The sequence below is a fragment of the Ochotona curzoniae genome, unplaced genomic scaffold (genome assembly GCF_017591425.1).
Source record: "Ochotona curzoniae isolate NIBS_2020 unplaced genomic scaffold, NIBS_Ocur_1.0 contig_1014, whole genome shotgun sequence".
Taxonomy (NCBI): Eukaryota; Metazoa; Chordata; class Mammalia; order Lagomorpha; family Ochotonidae; genus Ochotona; species Ochotona curzoniae.
In genome coordinates this window covers 45,294,726-45,321,251 of record NW_024464920.1, presented here as the reverse complement: position 1 = coordinate 45,321,251, position 26,526 = coordinate 45,294,726, and the positions used below count along the sequence as shown (strand labels likewise).

The 26,526-nt window shown below is 41.9% G+C and overlaps 1 protein-coding gene across 10 annotated transcripts in view; it reads left to right on the top strand.

Moving 5' to 3' along the window:
- RBFOX2 (RNA binding fox-1 homolog 2) overlaps positions 1-26,526 on the top strand; it is a 252,771-nt gene that overhangs the window by 216,438 nt on the left and 9,807 nt on the right. For 2 of the 10 annotated variants that reach the window (XM_040985285.1, XM_040985330.1), the window contains 8 exons: positions 461-604; positions 5,376-5,429; positions 13,491-13,583; positions 16,129-16,189; positions 19,332-19,385; positions 19,495-19,587; positions 20,828-20,960; positions 24,600-24,639. In XM_040985285.1, the coding sequence (XP_040841219.1) occupies positions 461-604; positions 5,376-5,429; positions 13,491-13,583; positions 16,129-16,189; positions 19,332-19,385; positions 19,495-19,587; positions 20,828-20,960; positions 24,600-24,639 (672 nt within the window). Of the gene's footprint in view, positions 1-457; positions 605-5,375; positions 5,430-13,490; positions 13,584-16,128; positions 16,190-19,331; positions 19,386-19,494; positions 19,588-20,827; positions 20,961-24,599; positions 24,640-26,526 lie in introns of all 10 variants that reach the window. The other 8 variants (XM_040985277.1, XM_040985269.1, XM_040985337.1 and 5 more) reach the window with 6 other exon arrangements.

Here is a 26,526-nt window from a genome sequence, read left to right as displayed (position 1 = left end):
CCAGCAGCATTTCCTTGAGCGAGCTGAGGGGGTAGACCAAGAAGTGCAGTGACCATCACAGCCTAGTACAATGCATTCTTTATTTAGAAATAGAATGGTCGCACGAATAGAAAACCGTGCTAAGAATCTAAGAATAAAGGTGCTATTTTTACATCTCCAACTCTGAACGTATCTCCTTGTGATCTTGGGCGAGTCACCTAACATTTTTTTTTTGTCTGTTACCTCTTATTTTATTGATGTGCTATAAATATTCAAAAGACCTAGATTTTGTGGACCACATAACAATTTGAATGTAGATATATTTGAGGGGTTTTTTTGGTCTTGGGATGGGTGAGGTTTTTGTTTGAAGGTAGACAGAGAATGATTGTGGTAAGGGAGGATGTTAATTACTTTTACAGCTTTCTTGTGAAGTAATTATGTGTATTTTTCACTCAGTGTTATTTCTTTCTCTACTTAGCAGACAGAAGGCGGAGCACAGACCGAAGGCCAGCAGTCCCAGACACAGAGTAGTGAAAATTCAGAGAGTAAATCTACCCCCAAAAGACTGCATGTCTCCAATATTCCTTTCCGCTTCCGGGACCCTGACCTCCGGCAGATGTTTGGGGTAAGTCTCTGCACTCCTTTCCAAGGGAAATGGGATGTAACCCACCAAATGTGTTATTTGTTGTTAGTGCTTCAGGAGCAAGCTACAAACATGTCGAGAAAGTTTCCGTCATTCCTTAGTAACCTTTTCTATCACTCAGTCCACTCTAGACTTCGCCTGGCAGATGGTCACATACACAGAAGAGGACATGCCAGTGAACCCACTGAGCCTGAGGGATTTCCTTGCCCTGTGAGACTATCAGCGCTAGAACCACAATTAGATGCCCACCCCACTTACACACCAACCTTAGTAAACATGACACTCAGGTGCTTATTCAGTTTCACTTAGAAGAGCAAGAAGACATGTTCTTTAGAGCACTGGTTCCATACATCTGTATGTTGGGAAGAACCCAGCAGCTTAGGACCTATATGGGATGCCCAGATTATAGGCAGCACCTTCACTTGCTATGCCAGACACTGACTCCAGGGATGCGTTCTTGCTGCTTTCTGCTCTGCCTCCGCAGTGTCTAAGCTGACACTCTGTACAGAGAAGATAGGTTAAGATGGGAAAGTATGGATTTTGCCTTCAAAAAGCCTGTGTTCAAATTCTATTGATGACCTAAATTCTTGTAAACATTTTGAACTTGAGTTTTGGGTCTAAAATAGAGATTTTTTTTAACGTCTGTATTTATTTGAAAGTTGAGTGACAGAGAGAGGGAGAGAAGAAATATTTACCCCAGGCTGGTTCCCCAGTGGCTGTGACTGCCGGGTCTCGTCCAGGCTAAAGCCAGGAGGAGCTCCAGCTGCTCTCCCACGTGGATGTGGGGCCCCAGGGTACTTGGGCCATCACCTGCTACCTTCCTGGGCGTATCAGCAGGAGCTGAAGACCATCACTGTGATGTAGTGGATAAGACTACCATCCTGACTCCTCCACTTCCAATACAGTTCCCTGTTAATGCACCTAGGAAAGCAGTGGAAGATAGCTCAAATTCTCTCCCCGATGAAGCTCCCAGCTCCCAACTTAAAAGCAACCCAGCTCCAGCTATTGTAGCCATTTAGGTAATGAACCAGCAGGTGAAAGATTCTCATTCTCTCTCTCTCTCTCTCCCTCCTCTCTCCTCGCTTCCTTCCTTTTTCTCTCTTACCTTCCCTCCTCCCTCTTTCTTCCCTCCCTCCTTCCTTCCCTCCTTCTTGGAAAGTAAGCGGCTGCTGAGTCACGTAACATTTTGTACCATTTCTGAGCCAATATGTTACTGACTCTTTATTTGACCAAACTCAACTTGACCTAGGACTTAGAAATAATCAGGAAGCTAGTAGAGGCAAAGAGAACTCCGATCTATGGGGTCACTCTCCTGATAGCCACAAGGGCCAGAGCTCGGTTGGCCTGAGGCCAGCAGCCAGGAACTCAATCCACATCTCCCACGTTGGTGGCAGAAATCCAATTACTTGAGCCATCATCAGCATGACAGGAAGATGGTGGGGTCAGGAACTAGAACAGGGTCTTGAACCCAGGTCCTGTGATACAAGATGCAGATATCTTTTTTTTTTTTAAGATTTATTTTTATTATTTTTTATTGGAAAGGCGGATATACAGAGAGGAGAGACAGAGAGGAAGATCTTCCATCCGATGATTCACTCCCCAAGTGAGCCGCAGCGGCCAATGCTATGCTGATCTGAAGCCAGGAGCCTCTTCCGGGTCTCCCACGTGGGTGCGGGGTCCCAAAGCTTTGGGCCATCCTCGACTGCCTTCCTGGGCCACAGGCAGGGAGCTGGAAGGGAAGCGGGGCTGCCGGGATTAGAACTGGAACCCATATGGGATCCCGGGCGTGCAAGGCGAGGACCTTAACCACTTGCGCCACCGCACCAGGCCCAAGATGCAGATATCTTAACCCCTGGTCACAATGCCGGTCCAGCTTGTGGTAGATGTTGGCTCATTCGGTTTCATTATGATGGCTACCTGATGCTTTCTTAGGAGAGTAAATGCCTTAAGTCTTTGGCTTGGCCGCTTTATGGTAATTGGACTCTGAGAGCTGACCACCTGAATGTATTTTCCATGAGAAAGCCAGCATAGGGATTTCCTGATGTTCTTGAAGTACCTGCAGAGCCCTTCCACAGAAAACGGTAACCAGCTGTTCTCCATCCTTACAGAAAAGAGAACACAGAAACTACCAAGGACCACGTAAAATTTAAATAAAAGGAGAGATTTCCTGGGAGCCCAAGTCGTTGGGATCTGTCTAAATTATCAGAGACAGGACAGGCACTTAGTGCAAGACTCCATGACACAGGAGAATATGCACCTGTGCAAAGTTAATGTCCACTCAAGATGCGCCCGAGCCAGTTGATGACTCTGAATTATATTTTGCCCTGCCCAGAAAGTGGAAAATACAGAAGAATCACTTGATCTCATAAGGGATGCCCTGGTGCCTCTGCCTGCTCCCCTGTTAGGACAGCAGACCTGGCAAAGACCAGGGCTTCAATGCTGGCCCATTGGCCCTGGGAGCTTGACAGACAACTTCTTTCAGCTCTGTTTTCCTTAACTATAAGAGGAAGGCAGGCCTTCTCTCAGAAAGATGCTCTTAAATTGTTGTGTTAAAAATTGACAATGGGGCCCGGTGGCGTGGCCTAGCGACTAAAGTCCTCGCCTTGAATGCGCCTGGATCCCATATGGGCGCCAGTTCTAATCCCGGCAGCTACACTTCCCATCCAGCTCCCTGCTTGTTGCCTGGGAAAGCAGTCGAGGATGGCCCAAGGTTTTGGGACCCTGCACTCGTGTGGGATACCTGGAAGAAGTTCCTGATCACGGCTTCGGACCAGCACAGCTCTGGCCGTTGTGCTCACTTAGGGAGTGAATCATCAAATGGAAGATCTTCCTCTGTCTCTCCTCCTCTCTGACTATCTGACTTTGTAATAAAAAATAAATAAATAAATCTTTTTTAAAAAATTTGACAATGCCAACTCTGAGGCACCATCTGTTATCTTGGTTTCTTAGGCCAAGGAAAGAAATAAAAAGAAATGCCCTTCTCTCTAAAATAAGGCATTTTTGCCCTGAAACTGGAATTAAGCTCAAATACCATACCGTAGAAAATTTGAGATTTTTGATAAAGATAGTACTGATTTGACTTAATGGGAACTTAAGATTCTATTTTGTTATTCTCATTTTTCAGTCTTTTTTACGTTTCCCAAAGTTTGGTTCAAAACTAAGTGAGCTGGTTAGTTGGGATGAGTCAGGTCTCTGAAGAAGACTGTAGACTTCCCTGGACCTTCAGCCCAGGCCTGCCCAGTTTTGTCCTTGTATGTACCAGGCTATTTTATATATATAGTAGAAAATGGATATTAGAGAGAAAGAGTAGAAAATGGAATTAAAAGGTAATAATTCTCGATGCATTTTTACATCTTGATAGTTTTTTTATAATATACATTTTTATGAACTTTCTGAATAATCTTGATGTGCATAGATTTCATAGATGTCAACAGTTTTTGACACTAAAAGAAACTTCTCTTTTAAATTCTATTTTAATGAATTTTTGGAAATCTCTTTTGTACCCCACCCCAAATCATATTATTTTGTGTAACTCTTCTGGTCAGCTGTTTAGTTGCCTAGCCACAGAGTGATTTAGGGATTGTCTTTAGCTTTGCTTGCTTCTCTGAGTGTTAAAGTGTATAGGTGATTACCAATCAGAATTGCTACCTAAAATATTCTTTATGTTAGTTATAGAAATAATAAGGTAACAAATAAATGGAATCATCTTTAATGTCAAGGTGTTTAAATATGATGGAACAGCATGTAGCCTGTAGATGTAGTAAGGCAGATATTCAGTAACTGAATTGAGTTGTCGTTCCTAGACTATTTCTGTTAGAAATATAAGGTTTAATAGGTGGAGTGTATCTGATCCCCATAATTGCTGTATTCATATGCCTGAAGGAACGTCCAGAGACCTGCGTACCAGAATGTTCAGATGAGATTACAGCCCATCTTTTGCTATTTCCCTTTCCCTTTTTACAGTGAATTTTACAGTGACTGTGGTTCACTTGTATACATTTAGATAAGGGGAGGAAAAAGCAGTCTTTCGTAGCTTGTAAGTCTTCTACATAGAATTTACTTTTTTTTTTTTAAGGTTTATCTGTTTTTGAAAGAACAGAGTTACAAAGAAAGAGTAGAAAAGATAGAGGGAGAGCTCTCCATGCACTGTTTCACTGCCCAAATGACCACAGTTGCCAGAGTTGAGCCAGTCCAGAGTCAGAAGCCAGGAGCTTCTTCCAGGTCTCCTATTTTTATCCAGGGGCTCAGGCACTTGGGCCATCCTCCACTGCGTTCCCAGGTTCATTAGCAGAGAGCTGGACCAAGGGTGAAGCATAGGGACTCAAACCAGCACCCAGATGGGATGCTGGCAACGCCTGCTATACCTTTACCTGCTGTACCACAGTGCCAGCCCCAGAAGTTACTACTTAAAATCTGAGACATTTTAAAAACTGAAAGTGGAGTTAGGAAAATCTCCAGCACTTGCGCACTCAGAGAAGTGTGTAATAGAGTCATGCTGATCCTCCAACAACAACTTTGGTGTGTAGAGGCAGATATTGGAGTGAACTGAGGAAGGAATAAAAAAGACAGACCAACAACTCTGCGATACAGAAAAACCAGGAAGTTAATTTAGGAGCTGCCAGCAGGCAGAAACATGGAAGCTGAATAAAGGCTAGTTTAAAGAAGGAGGAAAGCCACTGCTTTTTCAGAAGAAAATAAAGCATGTGGATAAAAAGCTGATCATAAATAAATGTTTTGGTTTTTGTCTCTGCAGCAGTTTGGCAAAATCCTAGATGTAGAAATAATCTTTAATGAACGTGGCTCTAAGGTAAGTTCCGTTTCAATAGCAAGTGTGCTTGTTTGCTCTTTGAGTTATGGGGTTTTGAAATAGTTGAAACATTCGGGAAAGAAATTAGCATTAAAGTTCCCAGCTATCCACCTTGATTTATGTGATCTCCAAAAACAAGCTCCTGCATGCCCTCTCCCCTTTAAACGGGGAAAGTGATGGGAAGCAAGGGGCATTTCAGATGTGGCAGGAAGGAAGATAGGAAGTGAGAGATGATGGTCCCTTGTTAACATGAAATGTGGACTGCACTTTATTTTTTGAGGAAGAGGTCTACAAAATGAAATTTTATGAGAATTCTTCTCTGAATTCTGTGAGAACAATTCATCTTTTAGAAGTGTAAATTCAATATGTCATTTCTTGAACAGATTTTATGTTTTAGCTGTTCAGTTGACTTTCTCTTAATTTTTACTCATTTTTTATTTGATACGAAGAGAGACAGACCTCCTACCAGCTGGTCCAGTCCTGGATGCCCTGGATCAGGGAACCCAGTGCAGGTTTTCTGTTGGGGTGGCAGGGACCCAGCTAGCTGAGCCCTCACCTGCTGCTGCCGAAGGGTCCTTGTGAGCAGAGAGCCAGCTGCCAGGCCATGCCCTTGAATCAGGGGAGGAGGAGTCTTCACCACTGTGTCTGCATTTCATCAAAGCCTAGTGACTTGCAACCTCACTGAACCAGTGTCCTCCAGTACGTTATACCCAGAGAGGCAAATTTCCAAGTATACTGTTAGTTAAATGATAAATACAGTGAGGGTTTTTTTATTTTGTTTTTTTTTTTTTTGCCTAAGAACAAAAATGGTAAAGCTATATAATTTGCTTATATTTTGTTCTTATTGTTAACATTATGTAAGAACTGAAAATTTTGCTACAAATTTTTTATCTTATTCATAAACAGTTGTTAAATTAGTTTCCATTTGATCATTATTAAACTTGAACAATAGTTGTTGGCTCTATTTAAATACCCTAAGAATATAACTTAGGGAGATACCAAGTAAAGCTGACCAATGAGGTCCCATTTAACTTTCTACTCCAACTTCACTAGGCTGGGGGACCTGATTCCTTGTATGTAGGGTCATGTTGTGCGACCCACCCAACTGTTATCATTCTCATTATCTTCTTTCTCTATGCAAAGTGTCAATCCTGAAAGTGCCTCAGTCTGACTGTAACAATTATTTAATTATGCAAGAGTATAATTGTTAAGTTATACTCTAAGCTTTCAGTTTCAGTTAAAGCAAAAAAAGTTTAATATGCCTATGCAGGACTTTCTCAAGCACTGAACTTGGTAAGTATTTTTCAAGTGAAATCTTAAGTGCAACCAGTAAAACCATGCTTGCGTTTTTCTCAGTTCTTTTGCTATATAGTTTGCATTTATTTTTTGTGATCTTTATAACTGCCACATGGAGAAATGAGTGATTTAGAGATGGGAAGCATATAAAGATTATTGGCCACACTGTTGTCTGAAGGAGTAGCTTAAAGATTTATGATGTTAAACATATTCATTTAAAATATTCTTACCTAGGCCTAGGCAGGCAGAAGCCCAAGACAGTTTCTTCAGGTATTGAGGACTTGTCCCTTACCAAGCAAATATTTTATTGAATTACTATGAAGCAAAGGAAATTGATCTTTCTTAAGGCTTCTTTCATTGATTTCAAACATTTGCCTACTGCTAAAGATGTTTTAAATTTACTTGATCCAATTACTCCTCCCTTGTGATTTCCACTTTAGAATAATGGCACCTGCCTTGCTTTTCTCTTCAGGAAATCTAGAAACGTATGCTACCCCTCTCAGTTTGATGCGGTGTCCTCACTGCCCCCTTTTTCCTTTGGGCTGCTAAAAGGAAGACTGTGGTAACCAGCAGGTGCTCTAGAAACAAGGCGCAGAGTTCCGAGTTGCCCTGGATCTGCCTCAAGCACTGAGCAGAGCTATGTCTTTTTCCTTTGCCCTTCTTCACTGTTAGCTGAAATTCTCCCCAGCAAGGGGCTCACGTTCCCCAGAAGTGTCCATGGGCTGAGGGTGGAGATTTATTTTGTAGTCAGACCCAGAGATGCTTCCCCTGGAATCCACCTCAGATAAATTAATGAATACTTTTCTTTTTCATGAATTAAGATTAGTTTGTAATTTGTATGTCTGGAATGGAGAGTAAAATTACAGCCTGTTTTGAAAAGAACCAGAGAAATGAGAATTTGTATGATTCTGTTTTGTTTGAGTTGCTCTGACTTTTAAATAGAGTGTTTTCAATATAGAAGTCAGTTTTACTCAATTTTCTTAAATAGTAGTAGAAAAATTAATTAGGAAAAATTCTGATATGCGATATTTACCTGTAAAATCGTACTTAATCAAATTGCTCCCAAGCCAAAGTAGTTTTTTTTTTTTTTTTTGCCATGTCTTGGATTTTACCATGAGACTGTTGGCCCAGGGTTCTGGAATATGCTATCTGAGGCCCTGAGAAAGCTGTACCTCAGAGCAGGCCCAGGCCTTCCTGCCTGCCCACGCTCTCCCTTTGCCACTGTGCCCAGCAAGGAAAGTCGCTGTGCTTCACCGAGTACTTCTCTGTTGTGGACTCCTTATGTCCTCTCAAGTTTCTTGTCTAGATTACAGAATACACATCATAAACATGAACACATAGACATGTAGTCAGGTGATTTCATGTGATTCTGTTGTAGTTTTGCTTCTTGTTACTCCCTACTTTGTAAAGATACACAGTTAACTATAGGTAAAAGACTATCCTTTTGAAAATGTGCAACTATAATATATGATGGGAAAGATGCTGCCAGGAATTTCATTTACTCAGATGGAATTGAGAAAACGATGATTTGAATATATATAGCTTCACTGATTATTCAGCTTTCACCTGTAGTAACACACACAGGTGAGAGAGAGACAGGGAACTCCTCTGTCCACCATTGACTCCTGAAATGACTGCTGTGGCTAAGGCTGTGCGAGGCTGAAACCAGGAACCTGGAGCTTCTTCTGGGTTTCCTACAAGGATCAAGGATCCAAGCACTTGAGTGTCTTCTGCTGCTTTTCTCATTAGGAAAGAGCTGGTTAGGAAGTAGAGTAACTGGGACTCCAGCTGTTACCCCTGGTGGGATCCTGGCCCTATCACCCTTAATAATGGTCACTTAGCCCACCACCATTAAGCACGACCCTGATTCTGTTCCCTGCTCTGTACCTGGTGACTAGAAAAGTGTTGTCTTTCAGAAATTTACTCCATTGTTGAACTTGAAACGTTCCACTCTTCTGCTCACTCTCAGCCAGCCACATAACAATTTTTTGTAATTACCTAGCAGGTTAAATAAATACATTGAGTCCAATGTGTTATATTTTCCATAAAGCTTTATCACAGTACCTTTGGAGTAGTGGTACTTTGAAGGGATATTATTATACATGTGAACACACAGACACTTCTCACTACTCCGTACCCTGTCAGTTCTCAGTCCACTGAGGAACTACATGATGGGGCACAGCAACCCTGAGTGCAGCGTCCAGCAAACTTCCAGTAAAAGTGTCCTCATTACTCCTCTCAGGTGCATTTCTGAAATGATGGGGATCTGAATTAAGATTTGGTTGAAGTTTAGCTGGATTTACAAAGATAAACCCACTGTTCCCCTTCTGCAGGTGCAGTGTGCTAGAATTTCTTGCCATTTACTGTGGCTTTTGATTTCATGCAAGGGGAAGTTATATCTTTCCAAATATGGTCAAAATACTTTCTTTGAAGTTCCACTAAATAGGCCTTGAAGATTTTCAGTAGCTTGATACTGAGGTGAAATGTTTTCCATTATATGTGAAACTAAGTGAACAGTGCATGTAGTTCCAGAGGGCTTAGCTTTTCTTTTGTTACCACTTTATGGGTTTTCTTTTTTTCTTTTTATTTTATCTATTTTTTTAATTTCTGTGTTCCGGCCATACCCAGGAGATCGTCTGCTTTTGATTTCTCCCTTAAAAGTTACATGGTAAATTTTCTTTCTCATTCTTCCTGAGATGGGAAAACTCAAAGATTATACAGATTTAAACACATTTACAATGCTCATCCAATTGCTTGTTCTTTATTGCAGTCTGAGGCCAGACTAAAAAGGTAGCAGTTACTCGGCTCCTTCATCTTTTTATTGAGGCAGGTGATGGGGTTGTCTCCCCACGGTTGTGTTAGGCATGGTCATGCTCCTGATGTGCCATCCTTACAAGACAGCTGAGGTGGCTGCTTGGTGACTCATGTGGAGCTGGTGCATTTAAGCGGTGAGCTGAGAACCCTGGAAAGGAACATTATGTGCCATGTGTTAACAAGTACAGAAAGCATGGAAAGTCCAAACTGAACCATGCTATGAGTGTAAAATGCAGATTTCAAATACATAGCACAAAGAAGAATGTGAAATATGTCACTAATAGTGTTTTTATGCTGATGCCATGTTGAAATATGATACATTGTACTGGGTTAAATAAAATGTGTTGTTGAAGTTACTCTAAGCTATTTCTACTTTTTTAATGTAGCTATTAGGAAATTTAAAATGATATATATGACTTATTTCTGTTGAATTGTGCTACCATAGACAAATATGTGGACAACATTTTAAAATTATTACTTACCGGTTTTTATTGATGAAAATTTAGCTAGGAAAAAAATCTTATCTCCTTACATGACTAAAATATTACTCCTTGTTCAGAGTTTGAGATTTAAAAAGTAACTGTGTTTATATATTTTACATATGGTAACTGTGAAGACTGGGTATTATGTTTCAGTGTTTGGTATGTCTTATGACCATTTTGAAGTTGTTTATCATGCGTATTTGTATTAATTCAGGTTCTTTTCAAAGGAAGAAATCAAAATGATCAAATTTAATGTCAGAATTCCAAGAACGATGGGACTTACACATGATTTCATGAAAGCAGGGGGAAAAAGTGTCATTGATAATTTCTAAAGTCAGAGCAGTCTGTGACCACCCTTAGCACAGTTCCTAGCACCAGACACACAAACAAAAAACTAAACTTTGATTAAGGTCAAGTTTGGATGTGGTAGAAAAGGAACCCTGGAGGTTGGGTTGGTAGAGAAGCGCCTGTTTCAGCCGGGGAGAGAAGCACATCAGAATGGCTGCTCGCCTGCCTGCTCGTAGGCTTCCACTCCACAGCTGTTTACCTGCGCCCTGGAGTTCCTGTCCAGATGACCACAATCAGCCACAATCAGTGGCTCACAACACGTTTTTGTTACCCAGCAGTTCTGGAGGTGAGAGGGCTCACTAGGGTAACATTGGAGAATTTTTTCCTTACGGAAGCTGCAAGGGATGAACAGGTCCCTGGCCTTTCCCAGGTCCTAGAGGCCACCCATGAGCCTTGGTCCCCTTCAGTCCTGAACGTCAGCAGTGGCCCGGCTTGTCTTTCTCAGGCACCTGCCACCTTAGCTGACAACTGCCGCTTCACACTTAGGGTTGCATTACCCCGACCCGACCCAGCCCAGCCCGAATAATCCACTCCTATCTCAAGATGACTGTGTTATGCACACCTGCAAGGTCCCTTTGCCCTGTAAGGGACCACACACCCTGGGAATAAGGCCATGGTCACTGTGAGGGGTGCGTCATTCTACCTACTGAAGAGCTGTCTGTCCTCCAAGGACAGAAGGTTTACAGTACCAACAAAGCCTTTTCCCTCCTCCCCAGCAAAAGGGGCTTTTAAAGATTATTTCTATATGTTTGGTGTCTTAATTAGCATTTTCTTTAACATATAAATATCTTTATGAAACACTCTTGAAAACAATTTGAAAATGTGGTTTTGCTTTGGGATGAAGTTGTGACAGGAAATCTTACGGAAGCAGGCATCAGTATTAAACTCATTTGCTGGTCATAAACTTAAGTGCTCTTCTTTGCTCCTCTCCTCTTGCAGATGTACTTTTGAGAAAGGAAAATAGTAGAAATCACAAGATTTTAGGACAAACAGCGTTTAGCAGCGTCTGAACTCAGAGTTGTAAAGCCCAGTTTCTGATTTTCTCATTTTAGTTCTTCACCCCAACCTACGTGTGATTTAGTTTCTTCCAAGTGAACCAGTAGGTACATCCTGTCTTGCCACATGGTTGTATTCAAGGCAAGCAAGTACACATGGTTTATATGTAGGTGGGCAGACACTGGTGCTTACAGTGCCAGACTCAAAACCATAGGTCACCAGTCTCCACATTAATTAATAGTAACCCAACTATTAAGTCATAATTTACTAATTTAGGCCCTCATAGGCTCTGTGAATATGATTTATAGTCCTTCTCAAAGTATAATATGAAAACTCATGACTGTCTGTGACCTTTCTGTCAAGGTTTAACTTTGGAGAGTCTGCCAGATTGGGACACTGACTTCTGCAGATGCCATTGTGGATGAGATGACCCGATTAATTATTAACTTGCCCTTGTACACCTTGAGGTGTCAGGTGGCTGTAACATGCTGATGTCACAATTTGTTTCTGAAAAATATATTTCCTTTGATAATCTTAGCAAATTCATATGTTCCTTAGGAGAGTATTAACTAAAATTAGCCATAGCATTTCATACCAAGCAACATACATTTTAAAATTTTATCAGCTCAGCATTGTACTTTCTAGGGTGTTTGTGGTAATTTCCCAATTGTTAGTTAAAATAATCCCTTCGAATCCTCCAGACACCATTGATCCATAAAATCATTCAGAATGTGGAGTAAATCGGATCCTTCTGAGTGTTGGATTGACTTTCATATAATCTTTTTATTGAACATTCACGCTGTTTATCTCTGCTTTGTGTGTAGAGGAATGCCTATGGTTTGGAGCAGCAAGGCAGAACTTACTAAAAATAAAGAATCCTGGGTTTTTCAAGTAGTTCTAGAGGGACAAGGCTTTTGGGAAATGGGGACTTTTCGGAAAGCCCTTAGAATTTACCACTTCGCAGATATAAATAACTGGAGAAATGATTTGCAGCTTTAGAGCTGCAGAGTGGAACAGGACAAAGCACCTAGAGTAGAGCTGACTGGCCGTCTTATGGAAGAGTCGCAGTGGCCCCTGCTGAGTTTGAAGTTAGTGTGTGTGATCAGAGGCCTGGTAAGTGAAACGAAGTCTCCTGGTCTGCCTACTGAATGAGTTAAAGCTCGGCTCTATATTTGTAGCATCTGCCAGGAACAGATAAATTAATCCTGACTCAACATAGTAGCCGTGTTCCTGTTTTATGGCCCTTTCCTATCGAATAGTACACACCGAGGTCACTAATTTAGGTCCCACTCCCATTGCCTGCTGTTTTCTTTTGTCTCTATAAAAGATCATTAATATGTTTAATAATATACACAACAGCACATGTGTCCACTTAGTGAAGTTTGGACTAGCAATTTTCTGAAACGCCACTGATCTTTTGTTTTAAGTAAAATTAGCATTGAAGGAAATTTGTAATTAACAGACCACTTTAGTGCTGTTTTCATGTGCTTGGCAAGACCTGAGAGCCCATTCTTCTGCACCCAGTACCAGTAGAATCCCACGTCAAGGCTAGGGCTTGAATTATTGTGTGCACAAAGGAATTAGTAGTGACAGAAACGACAGGCAAAGTGGGGCTAAAAGAGATCACGACTTCTAGCAAATCTCATTATACAGTGATTGAACTAGAATGTCAGATTTTATGTAGCAGTTACTGGAGAATAATAGATTTTGGAGGTCGGGGAATCAATCTCATTAAGTCTTTTTTTAGTATTACATGGGGACATGTACACTAGCAGCATGGATTAAGAAGGGCAGCACATTAAAAAGTGTGCAGATACTTGGTCTGATAGTTTGACCCGAGTAACTCTATACCTTAATTTTGGTCTGGCCTCACATGCTTTGTATTTTATTTTGTTATTTTTACTGTTGTTCTTAATTAAACTGTTATTGTTATTACAGCTCCTTATTTTATTGGATTTAATTTCCCTTTATGAAATATGCATGGACCAAATGTCACTTTGGGAGACTATTGCTGAATTGCCGCTGATTGTCAGTTTCATACTGTGATATTTTTCTCTGTTGACCGAGCGATCAGTATGTGAATATAACGATGTGCATGTTTCCCCCCTTTTCCCGCTGCATGCAGGGATTCGGGTTCGTAACTTTCGAGAATAGTGCTGACGCAGACAGGGCCAGGGAGAAATTACACGGCACCGTGGTAGAGGGCCGTAAAATTGAGGTGCATGTCTTCAATAATTCAACTTCTGGTTTACATTTTTATTTCTCTGTTTTTGTCTTGCCTCACTTATTTTCCATCTGGAACCCTGTGTCTGTATGTGCTCGCACACTGGTGTGTTTGTGTTTCTGTGTTCACCTTCTTGCACTGAAATGTACAAAAGTAACACTCTGCCCACCTTCCCCTCCCTGTTTTTGGTTATGTGGGGCTTTAATTTGTGTGCGTGTGTGTTTCATTTACTTTTTTCTTCCACCGAAATGTTCATCTTTCTGCTCTCTCGATTTTTTTCCTTTGCTTCAGTTTGCAAGACTCTGAATTCCTGTGATCAGGCCTGAACAAAACTAACGTTCATAATGTCTAAAATTGATAACATTGGGTTCGGTAATGAGTCCGGGGGCAGCCACTATGCTGTTCTCGCGGGAGGCCAGTTCGCCTCCATGTGCATGTGACAAGCACAAAATGGAGACAATCAGGGTTGTGGGGAGGGAGGAAGGAATCCAAAACTCATGTTGCTTTTGACTCTAATCTGATAACTAGAACTCCAGCAGTTAATTCTTGCATCTTATGGCTGAAATCCTCAGGCCGAGGGTTTGACCACTGCGGCCATGCCGTTCAGCAGCCCTTTTTTGGTTAACGCACTGAAGGTTAACTGGCTCCTCTCCCTTTCCCCAAGTCTTTAAAGTATTAAATATGAAAGCCAATATTTTGAGTAAGATGTCTGCATATTTTGCTTTTTCCCCCCCTTTCCAATGGTGTAGCATTTAGGGCCCTTCACTTGACCCACTCTTTCCATGGTAACTATACACAGTGCTGGCGCTGGTGCCCATTGGCGGTAAGTGAAACCGAAGCCCTCTTTAAAGAAGAAGCTTTTCAAAATGTGATTACAAAACAATTAAGAAAGAAAAAGTCCATCTGCCATCTCACATTAACACAACAAAATGTGATTTGACTTGTTGTTCCTCTTCCTTTTCCCTCCCCCCTTTTATTTCCAATGCTGTTGATAATGCCGCCCGGACTTTGGATGTACATATTGTTTTGTAGCAGCCTGAGCTGTTTGATTACTGACTTCATGGTGATTTCCCCCCTTGCACATCTTACTCAGAGTTACTGAACTCCAGTTTGGCTGGTTTTATTAATGCACTTCCTGCCCCCACTCCTGTCCCTCTGCCCTGACTGTTCTGCCTTTGCCTTTCCTGCCCGCAACCTCTTCCTTTATCTCCCCTGGCCCTCTCTTCATGGTCCCTGGCCCTGCCCTGCTCACCCTTCCCTCCTCTCGCGTGCCACTCTTGGTTCTCCTTTGCTGATGGTGGTTTCTGATTTGGTTCTGGCCATTTTCCCTTAGTGCTTGGTTGCTTTCTGCTCATGCAGCTGCTATAAGCTCTCGCTCCATTCTAATCCTTGTCTGACAACTTTGCTCTTCACTTTATCCCTTCTTTCTGAAATTGACTGTTTTTTTTTCCTTTCTTTTATTTGTGTGTGTGAGTGTTTTAATCGCATGCTCTCAGTCTCCTCATTGTTGTACCCCATCCTTTCTTTCTAAATGTGAAATGTTTATATTGTTGCGGGTCTGATTAGAATAAATGCAGTTTCAAGCGCTGTCCTCGCAAAGCAGAAAGTTACTGTGCTAATTTGAAAAGACAATGCTGAGAGTTTTTCTAGCTCCTGAAATTGGTCTTCTCATAACACAAACTTATCACTGTGCAAATTTAGCACAATGTGAATTCCAAGAGGCAGAATGTTCTTTGTGATTCTGTTTACACGTGGCAGGTGCGAGACTGCCCCCTAGCATGTCCTCGTTGCAGGCTGGTGTTCTGCTGGCAGAGGGCCACATCCTCTTTCTGTGGCATCATCTTTGCAAATGCCCACTTTCACTAGCTGTGAACAGGCTTCACTCAGACAGTTCTGGAATGAGGGCTGAGCTACCATAACATGAAATATAACAGGCACTTCATTCCCTAGTTCTTCTAAGTGCCTGTGTTTTAAAGGCCCTCAGAAATCTTGACTATTTGATAGACTTTGTAGTTCAGAAATATCGGAATGGCCTGAAGACTGTCAGCGTGAGGAGCTGAGTTGTTGCATTTGTTCGCTGGCCTCAGACAGTTAAGTCTTAGGCAGACATCAACATTGCTGAACATTAAGGCAGGTAAAATCAATAGACTTATCTTCACGGTAGTCTAGTTTATGACTCATGTGGCAAGCTTCTGCTGTATGAATCTCAGAGTTCATTGTCGGTTTGGAGTTGTTTACCATTTACTTTTTCCATATTTTCTTCCTATTTGAAAGCACGTGTTTTCCTGTGGAGCGCTGGGTGGTTAGTCATAGTTGTCCATCTGGAGACAAGAAACTGCATTTATTCTTGTTAGTCTCATTTAATGAGCACTGTAATTAAAATACCATAAATATTTTATATTGTTAAATTAATTATTTAAAGCAATGCTCTCAGAAGTTTACACTTTAAGCTAAAAGTTATGTTACTGGATGAGCCATTCAGCATTCCCTAATATGTTCTACCTCTTGCCTACCCCTTCATTCTGTTTGCTGCCTTTAGGTGAATAATGCCACAGCACGTGTAATGACCAATAAGAAGATGGTCACACCATATGCAAATGGTAAGACACTGCCAGTCATCTGCGGCAGGAGCTCCTTCCACCTGTAAATACTTGAACTGCCAAGAATCTCTCTGCCTCCATCTTAAAACTTACGTTGAAATGTATGTTGTTTTCTTAGAAGAGGAATTGTCTTTACAGTGACTTTTCCACTAGAGTTAAGCTAAGATTTTGAGTAATTGAGGTGGTATCTGTGAAATTCATCTTCAGGTTCAGCTGTGCCATCTGAGGTTGCCCAATAACCTAAAAAAGGGAATTTAAAAAAAGATATATTTATTTGAAAGGCACGAAGTGGGAAACAGAGATCTTTGTCTACCTGTTCATCCCCCAAAATGGCTGCAACAGGCAGAGATAGGCCAGGCTGAAGAGATGAGCCAGGAATTCCAGCCAAGACTCCTTCATGAATGGCAGGAGCCTAAGTCCTTGAGCCCTGCCTTCTCCAGGCAGATTAGCAGGGAGCTGGATCTGAAACAGAACAGCTGGAACTGAAACTGACACTGTGACATCACTGTGGCTTTGTGTGCCACACGGCAGCCCCATTGGTCACACTCTTTTTCCAGTGCTGTAGTTCTTTTGCTGTGTTAGGCTTGTCTCTGACACCCTGGCCACCACTAGCCCTCACTAGCACTACTAATTGCTTTCATCTGATCATGAGTGCAGTAATTTCAAAGGGTAAACACTTTTCACTACTTTTTATTATTCTGGACCCATTACTGTTCTTGCAAAGCCTAGGGATAGCAGCCATGGGATATATGTGTATAATTTTCTATTGCATGTAAATTCTATACAAGCTTACTGAGAAGGAAAATATTTATAAATCATTTGTCATAACAAAAACAGAGCATTTCTGTCAGTTGTTGGATTTAATTTAAACTCCTGTTCCGAAAGGGAGATGGGTCAATTTCACAAGTAGCCCAATGGTGTTTGCCAGTGGTGCTCTGTGGCTCTAGCAAGGGGAAGATGGGATAGGGCCTGGTTGGGGTCTACCTTTGCCTGAGCAATCATCATGCTCTGTCTTATGCTTTTGTGTGTGAACACATGGGCCTTCGGTATAGTGATACGCACTAATAATAGCTTAAATCAAGTAGAAACATAGCACTGTTAGGTACCTACCATGGAGTTTTTATCTCTAGTCCAGCTTTTCATACAGATCAATGCAAATTTGTCAGCATCCATAAATTGCATTCCATCTACCCATTGTATTCTGTGATACTTCGTGTGATACCACCACCTCACTTCAGCTCCTGTTTTCTCATTTTACTGCTATTACAGAACTATACTTCTATGATTTTATTTAAAACCCAATATAAATAAAACAGAAAGGAGAGGTAAAGTATGTCATTTCCTTTAGATCCAGGGAAAATGGTATGACACAGCATGTGACTAGAATTCAGAAGACAGAAATTAAACTTCTAGATTTGACTCTTTCTTTTACTCTGTGACGGTAGACCTAGTCTTGATCTGTGTAGTTCTGTGTTCGTATCTAAATCAACAACCACAGAATGCCAGCACCAGCAAGCTCTTTAGAAGTCATCAAAACCCACCCCTCTCAGCTGTTTGTCTAGGAAAGGTGGTGTGGAAAGGATAGCGCTTGCTCTGGGTTGCAGACCTGTTCCCCGTCTTGTTTCCCCTTCTGGGTTTTGTGACACTCAAATGATCACAGTGAAGGTGTGCTGAGATGTCTGTAAAACTGCACGTGCACTGTTGGTGATAATCCATGAAGGCACATCCTTCCTGCAGATGGGTTTAAAGGGGGTGCTCAGGAATTAATGCCATTAGTATGAAAGAAGAAAGACCATTTTAAAAATATTACTCTAGATTAATAAGTCTCATATCAGAAATGGAGTAGTCGAGAGTTGACAGCAGCTCCATTGTGCCAGGGACTCCCAGAGCAGTGCAGCAGGGGAGCTTCTGGGAATTTTTCATTCAGCATTGTCGTGAATGTTGGCCGGAATCATTTGATTGGCACAGATACAGTACAGAACATTGGTGCTCTTACATTTCGAGTAGAATTTGAATGTAGATCACCATCCTGAGCATGATGAATGAGAGACTAGATTCATTCAGAATGAGTGTGGCTTCTCCTGAATTATGTCTTTGCTTATGACCATTTAAATCATTTATAAATTCAATTGGATTGGCGTTTTCTTCTTGGCATTCATATACTTTTAGAGCAGAAGTGGCACAGTATTAGGGACTTCAGATATTATTTAAAGATCAATATCAGAACAACCTTGCAGAAAAATAATTGTAATCTTTGTAATCTGAATTTGCTTATACTGCGTAGAGTTCAATAAAGATTTAATGATTAGAATATCTTAAGATTTTTTTTTCGAAAGGGAGAGTTACAGAGAAGGAGAAAAAGAAAGACCTTGTATCTGCTAGTTCACTCCCCAAGTGGCCCCAACAGCCAGAGCTGAGTTGTTCCAAAAGCCAAGAGCCACGGGTTTCTTCCCAGTCTCCCCCATGGGTGCAGGGTCCCAAGGCCTAGAACCATCCTTCACTGCTTTCCCAGGCCACAAGCAGGCAGCTGGATGGTAAGTGGAGCAGCTGGGACACAAACCAGTACCCATATGGGATCCCAGCACTTGCAAGGCAAGGATTTAGCCACTGAGCCATGGTACCGGACCCCATGTTTAGAATTCATATATGGAATTGTATTCATTCACTCTCAAGGATCAATATATTTTTCTTTTTTACACCTGGAAAAAATAGTTTGGAACAAATGTGATATTTGGAAATACATTCAGAAATGTTTGTTGCATTTCATAATGGTCTGTATCTGGTCAATTTCAATGTGCTTACCACAGACAAAATAATTAGAAGATGTGTACTTTTGTTGGAAATGTGCCTTGACTATCACTACATATGTTTTTGTTTTCACTTGGGGAACCCCAGTGAAACCCCAATAGTAAATCCCAGTACAAGGGGATTTCCCCTTACACACAGTGCCAGCATGGTCCAAGACTCAAGTCAAATTTGAACTCACTCAGAGGGTACGTTTTCAAAATGCCAGAGTGGTCAACAGTGTGAAGATGACACAAGAAATGATATTGCAGTGGGGTGTGCGCAGTGATATTCCGCCACCATGGGCACGCTTGTCCCTCGTGCTCCTGACGGCTTACTGTCTGCTTCCACATTTCAGGTTGGAAACTAAGCCCGGTAGTTGGAGCTGTCTACGGCCCTGAGTTATATGCAGGTAATATTTACAGTAATGTTTTCACTTTCAGAGTTGAACAGCCTCTGCTCATTTCCATTTATCGCTCCTCATAATCTGTTTGTATTTTTTAATTTTTTAATGCTATCAGCATCCAGCTTCCAAGCAGATGTTTCCCTAGGCAACGAAGCGGCAGTGCCCCTTTCAGGACGAGGGGGCATCAACACCTACATTCCTCTAATCAGTAAGTACCCAATGTTGGCCTGGTATGGGTTTGTGAGTGAACAGCAATATGCTTCCGGTAAAGAACAAAAGAAGGACATGTTATTGAGAAGGGGACTGAGACTGTTGGAACGCCTTGTGCTGAAATCTTCCTGATGGGGTGTTAAGGTTGTCACAACACAGAGACAGGTGTGAAACACAGAGGAGTCGAGGGCCTATGGAGAGTGTCTTAGTCTGCACTTGGTGCTAAAGGAAATGCAGGGAGGAGGTGGGCGCGGGGTGTGGAAGGCACATCCTCGCCACTTCAGCTGGTCAGCCTTGGGCCCTCCCCTACAACTCCAGTCTTTGTTGGAAGGTTCCGCCAGTGCTTGTGATGCTGCTCTGCTCTGTTGGTATTTCTGGAGTCATTTTGACCTGAGCCATTGTCCTGCCAATGTGTAGTTAAGTGGGACTGTCTGGGTGTGGCAGCAGCAGAAGCCTACTTTTGAAGGATGGTGCCCCTGCAACTGGACCTCTCTAAAGGACTTGCAGCAGAGGGGAGGAGCGCCTTCCCTCCAACAGCACGTTCCTAATTTAAAACATTTCAAATAAAGGAATGAAATTGACTAATGGGAAGAACTGCCTAAAGACTAGTGTGTGTCCTGGAGGTTGACACCATATAAAAATGGTACAACTTGTCTTTATTTGTTTTAAGGGCAGAGTTATAGAGAGCAAGAGAGATCTTCTGTCTGCTGGCTCACTCCCCATATGGCTGCAGTGGTGACACCTGAGCTGGACCAAAGCCAGGAGGCAGGAGCTGGGCCTTCCACATGGGTGGCAGGAACCCAAAGAGTTAAGCCTTCTTCCACTGCTTTCCCAGGCTGTTAGTGGGAACTGGGTCAGAAGTGGAGCATGCACTGACCTCATCCACTGTGCCACAACATTGGCCCCCCAAGAATTCTCTATTGAGTAATAATTACTACACGCATGGGATAAAATTAGTGATTGGCTTGTTGGGGAGCTGCTGTCATCCTATTGAAACTGTCTATAGAGAGTGTGGCTCTGCCTGTGGTGGTGGTTCTAAGAGTCCCCTGCTTGTGTGATCAGAATTGGGAAACAGCAAGGAAAAGTCTCTTTTGATTTGAGAGGAGCGGAGGTGGCCACATTCACAGGAAATGCATGATGCAACTCTTTCCATTTTGTCTCCAATTTCTCATTGCAAATTATATACCTACAATTGAATGCAAGTTGACATTTCTGTCATATTTTGGGTCTCCCTTTAGTTCCTGGCTTTCCTTACCCAACTGCAGCCACCACGGCAGCCGCTTTCAGAGGAGCTCACCTGAGGGGCCGAGGGCGGACAGTGTATGGTGCAGTCCGAGCGGTACCCCCAACAGCCATCCCCGCCTACCCAGGGTAAGCATTCGATTCCAAAATCAGTATGTTTCAGACATAAGCAATTGGACCAGAACAGCATACCACGGCCCTCTCATAACTTCTGGGATGTTGCCAGGCCGCATCATAGCTAATACAAATATTACATTTTACAAATTCATTGACTAGATGGCAAGAACCAAAATATACCATCATAAGAATGTAACAAGATGTCTCTTTATTGTACCAATCTTCATTTTGGCCACCTTAAGCCCTCATGGTAGTGGCTTAAGATAGTAGCCAGAAGCGTCTTGTGTTTCCTAGCAGTGTGTTGGCATGGAGTTCACGCAGCAGCGCACGAATGCGGATTAACACTACTTCCGAGAACCTAAAGAGGAGCTTGAGATTGTAGGATGAGATGCATCTGCTGTGTTCACCCCCTCTCACCACCTGCGCTGGGGCAGTGGCTGTCATGGGCGCCCTCCCCTTGGGTTTCTCTGCCCGGGTGGTGAGCAGCAGAGCTAGCTACCCACAATGGATTTGCTTTCTTTGTAGGAAATGGATTAAAAGAGGTTAATTCAAAGATGAACCAAGTCCAATTGAATCAGGGAGAAAGGGAGAAGTAGGTGGAACTAGCTGTCATTGGCTTCTGAACGCTGGTCAAGTAACTGCCAGAGCTGCGCCTCCTTCCCCTTTAATTTTCGTGTGGAGGGTGTCTCATGCAGTGGAATGATTCCATTAGCAACAAATAAATCCCTTGTTACCCAATGGGGAAAGGAGTGAAGGTGGCAGGCTTTGTTCTGAGTTGGTTCTCAGTGTTAATAGCCTACAGTGTTTTTATATTTTATAGAGTGGACTTTGTACGTCAGTTGTGCCAAGGACTTTCTCTCTTCAAAGATGTGACATTTCTCCTCTTCATCTTTTCTCTGCCTGTGACAGGTTTTTTTCTGTACTCTTCCTGAGGAATCCACAGCAGCAGAGAAGCCTATTAGCTGCCACTTAGTTAAACTATAAAGGGAGAGAGCCTCCTTTGTATGTCCTTCTCTGTCAGCAAAATTGGCTTACCCTTGAGGTGTACTAATCTAACATTCATTCATTCATAGACCAAATGGACATACCATTAGGAGTCCTCCATTCCACAGAATTAAAGCATTTTTATTAGACAAGGCAAGTATGCATGTTGAAGTGGGCAGGCTCCAAGGAAAACTGGAAGGGGACTGCTTCAGAACTGAACTTTTGTTTGCAGTTTATAGATGTTTCGATCCCATGCATTCCATCATCTCCATCTTCTGCCATCACCTACTTTTAATTTTATCCTTTTTTTCTCTCAACTTGACCTTTGGCCTTCAACCTCTGGCATCTCTTTTAAAGAAGGGAATAAAGATGCAGTATTATTTTATGAAGAAATATTTCAGGGAAATATGAAAGTGAACCTTTTGGAAATTTGACACTCTAGGAAAATTGTTGAGGAAGCGCCTTCTATTTAAATCCCAGAGCATTTACTACCAGGATTATGGGACTTGTCTGTTGTATAGCCTTCTCAAGTTACTTCACAAAGAGGCCAATTCCCTCCTGTGCAGCATATGGCATTTTAGTACATTGGCCCGACTTGAGAGCTTGTTCTTTAGCAAGTCTGTGCCAGGCATATATTTGCTCTGAGATATTTTATCTTTATGTCTAATCACATTAGCTTCTACACATTACATTGAACACTAATTCCCATGTTTTCTTTCTTATGAACTAATCCACCTGTTTGTGGAAGATGGCAAGGAATAAGTCCAGTATTTTTATGGGGAATGGCCTAGAATTGTTTTCAGCTTAGTGAGCTACTTGCATCATTAATCACTGTGTAATAGGTTCTATTTTGCATTTGATAGAGGCAGTTCTTCTAGAACTTTGAATATTCCCAATAAATGACTTAGTATAGGGTAAAATGCCAGCTCTTCTCTATAGAAGGAATGGTTTCTAATCATTGCTTAGATCCCTTTACTGAAATCATTGAAGGTTAACCAATCACCACTTGGCCTCAATGTTGTCTGATCAGCCTTTGCACTTGTGAATAAGGCTCTTTTTTATCAAAATGTACTTAAGATGCAGCTTGCTTTCTAGTATCAGACTTTTAATTACAGTTGGAGACTATGAAAATGGGTAGGAAGTTAGGCAAATGGATATCATTGATGAATTTGATTTGCCTGTTGTGAATGCAAAGGCACCACCATATGCAATGTAGAGTGTTGCAAAATGTGACCCTACTGTCTTGTAAATACAGCAAACGGCATTGGAAATAAGAATCAGAAACTTCTTGGCTATCTGTAAAAAACAAACTATGATGTTGAAGGTAAAAATATGATTTAATAACCTTATTTGTCAGTTTGTTATTCTAACAGAGAAGGTAGTAGTGAAAATTTGTCTTGGTTAGTTGAATAAACAATACATAGATTACCTAATTTAAAACATCCAGATCTTAACAAATGTGAAGAATAAAGTTTTACTTTCTGTCTCTACTGCCATTCTATGTCTTTTGGTCCCAAAGTGATGTTTTTGGTGAAAATCTATATAGGTACACAAAAGTACTCCACAGTCAGACCTGCACTGTTTATTAGATACAAATTTATTACAGGGAAATAAACCCGTGGTTCCTAACCAGCTGCCTTCTCAGTGTGAGTCTTTTAAATAAGACACGGTGATCCTTTGTCATGCCCAGAACTTTAGCTATCAATTGTATTTTTCAGAATTCCATGAATACTCTTTTGGTCAAAAAAGAGCCCTTAAGATCTTGCAGTTACTCCTTCCCACTCTGGATTATATTGTTACTATCTGGGATCCCCACTGCACCTTTTCAATTCTTGGACCTTGGACCAATCACCTTAACCTTTAGCTCATTATCTCTGCTTGTGAAAGCAATGCATTGTGGGTATTTTTGGTTGTGTTTTCTTTTTTTTTTTTTAATTACATTTCTCTGTTTACTTTGGTCAGAATTGATTGACTTGTTTTTCTGAGGTGTTGCATTGGTTCTTAAAATGCTGAATAATAATACTTTGCATGCTTGTGTGATCAGCCAAATCTTATCGCATGTCTAATGTGCAGGGTTAAAAGCAGGTGATGTATGGATATCAGGGGAAAATTTGCATATCACCCCCAAAATCGAAGGCAAAATGCTAAACATAATCTTGAAGCACACTTTGTGTGTCAATGCTAGTGGAATTCTTTGGATTCATTCTTTTTCCCGTGTTAAACCCCTTTCCACTCCATCCCCAATGTCCACCTCTGTAAGAGAAAACTTCCTCCTGGGACAGGCTTATCTTAAAAAGAAAATATTCCAAACACAAGACATTGATGTTCCCAACCCAGCACATCGTGGGTAGCCATTACCAGGCCCTTCCGGGAGTGCCTGCTGCTGCCCTGCTGCTTGGGCTTTCTGCCATTCCAGTGGCCAGGCTGCTCATCCCGGTTTCCACCCCTGGGCTCTGCTCGCATGTCCTGCCACTGTGGGACGTGCCTGTGGCTCACACTCCCCTTGCTGACCCGCTGTGGCCCCAGCCCTGGCCCCAGTCACATATTCCTACATCACCTGCCTGTGTAGAGCGCATGTGCATGCTGCCGTCCTCAATAACCGGAATGTGTTTCTGTTCTTTTGTTTTTTTTTTTTTTTGTTTTTGTTTTTGTGTGGATTTTCTGCAGTGTGGTTTACCAGGACGGATTTTACGGTGCTGACCTCTATGTAAGTACACACCCTGGGGCCTTCTTGACCCCACCCCCAACAAGCCAGCCTTTTTTTTCTGTATCTTTGGTTTGGTTTGGTTGGTTTTTTGGTTGTTGTTGTTGTTAATATAAGTTATTGAGTTTTTATTTCCTTTTTCCTTGTGGATACACATATATATATATACATTTATATATTAAGAATGCAAGCATGCTTCTCTTGCCACTGCGCTTGCCCCTGGGTGCAGAAGCTACGCCTCTGGGTCTCCTGACCAGTGCTAGGCTCAGCCTACTGGACATATTCTTTTCCCTTCCCTCTAACCACAGATGTTTGTGGGTCACTGATTTATTTGAGATGATCAGCAGGTTTAAAGTCTCTTATGCTGTCCTATCATTTGCATACATAAATAACAGGACTAGCTTAGTCTTTTAAAAAGCTCTTTCCCTCTTCTGCTCGTCTTCTCGTTTCACATCCCTCTGTGGACCATCAGAGCTGTGATCTGTGCAGATGTCAGTAAGCGCTATGAGCTGTGTGTTTTCCTGTTTCACCTGCTTTGCAAGAACAGAAACTGTGAGCCTGAAATGAGAAGCCAGATGCCAGGGAAGAGTGTTAGTCATAAGAGGCTGCCAGTGCAAAAGGCTTTTCTTTAGCCAAAGGTCCACACCCACTGGGCCCCTTTCCTTCCAGGGGTTGTTAGGAGAATGAGAGGTGTGACGCGCAGCCCAGACCTCTTAGAAGACTGCTCTTCTGCTGGCTGCGTTAGCATGTATTGCGTTATTTAAAGTGGCCACAGCTACAAGTTCTGTGGTTGATTTGTGACATATTACTTCAAGTATGGGTGATGGGATTTTCTATTTACTGCTTCACTTCACAACTAGGCTTGGCTAAAGCCAAGATCCTGAAACTCCAGTCAGGTGTCCCAAGTGGGTGAGGGACTGGCTGCTTTCCCAGGCACGTTAGCAGTGAGCCAGCTGAGCAGTGGAGCAGCTTGGACTCAGAGTATGGCTATGATATGGGGTGAGACTTCACAAGTGGTGGTTTAATGTACTGTGCCACCACACTGGCCCCAGGGTCTGTGATTTGGAAGACTTATATTAGAACCTTTCCAAGTGGTCATTTTCTGAATGGAGATTTGATCTAGTTACCCAATTGATTAAGAAAGAATTGTGTTAGGAAAGTTTGCCAGTGAGGATTTATTGTGTGAGGATAGGTTAAAATTACCTCAAAATACTTTTCTACCCTTATATTCTGGAATCAGTAAGAGTACGTTTTTAATGGCCGTTTCCACCATCAGCTCAAGATTCTCTAGCAAACCAGCAACATTAATGTCCTTAAGAATATTGCAAGAAGTAGAGGCAAAGTAATAACAAGCCCCAAAGTGCAGGTGTCTACCCAAACACACGATGTAGAGTTGGCCCAAGTAGGCCTTGACTTAACAACTACCTAAACCTTAGCTACGAATAGGTCCAGCCCCTTGAATTCACAGATACGTTTCTCAGATTATAGTTTACCTTGTATAGTCAAGCATAAAACCCAACTAATCTATGTTATGTTGCCTCTGTATTTTATTTAAAATCCACCTCTTTCCTCTGAATGGCTTCTAGAAGTAACAAAGGACATTGTTCTCCCCATGTTCACAGCCCTTCCTAAGTGCATGTGTTCACATGTGCCAGCATGGGCTTCTCCATGGCCATCGGTCTCCATATGCTCACGGAATTCATCTTTCTGTTATTTAAGTTGTTTTCTTGAAATCTTGTCTGTTAGTGCAAACTTTTCGTTTTGAATTATATCATAAATCAAGATTTTTCTGAAATAGGTTTCTTACTGTTTTTTTAAATGTGGCCTATTATACTGTCTTGTTAAGAATTGCCTGCTCTTACCTTGTCAGTTACCCAATATTTGTTTATG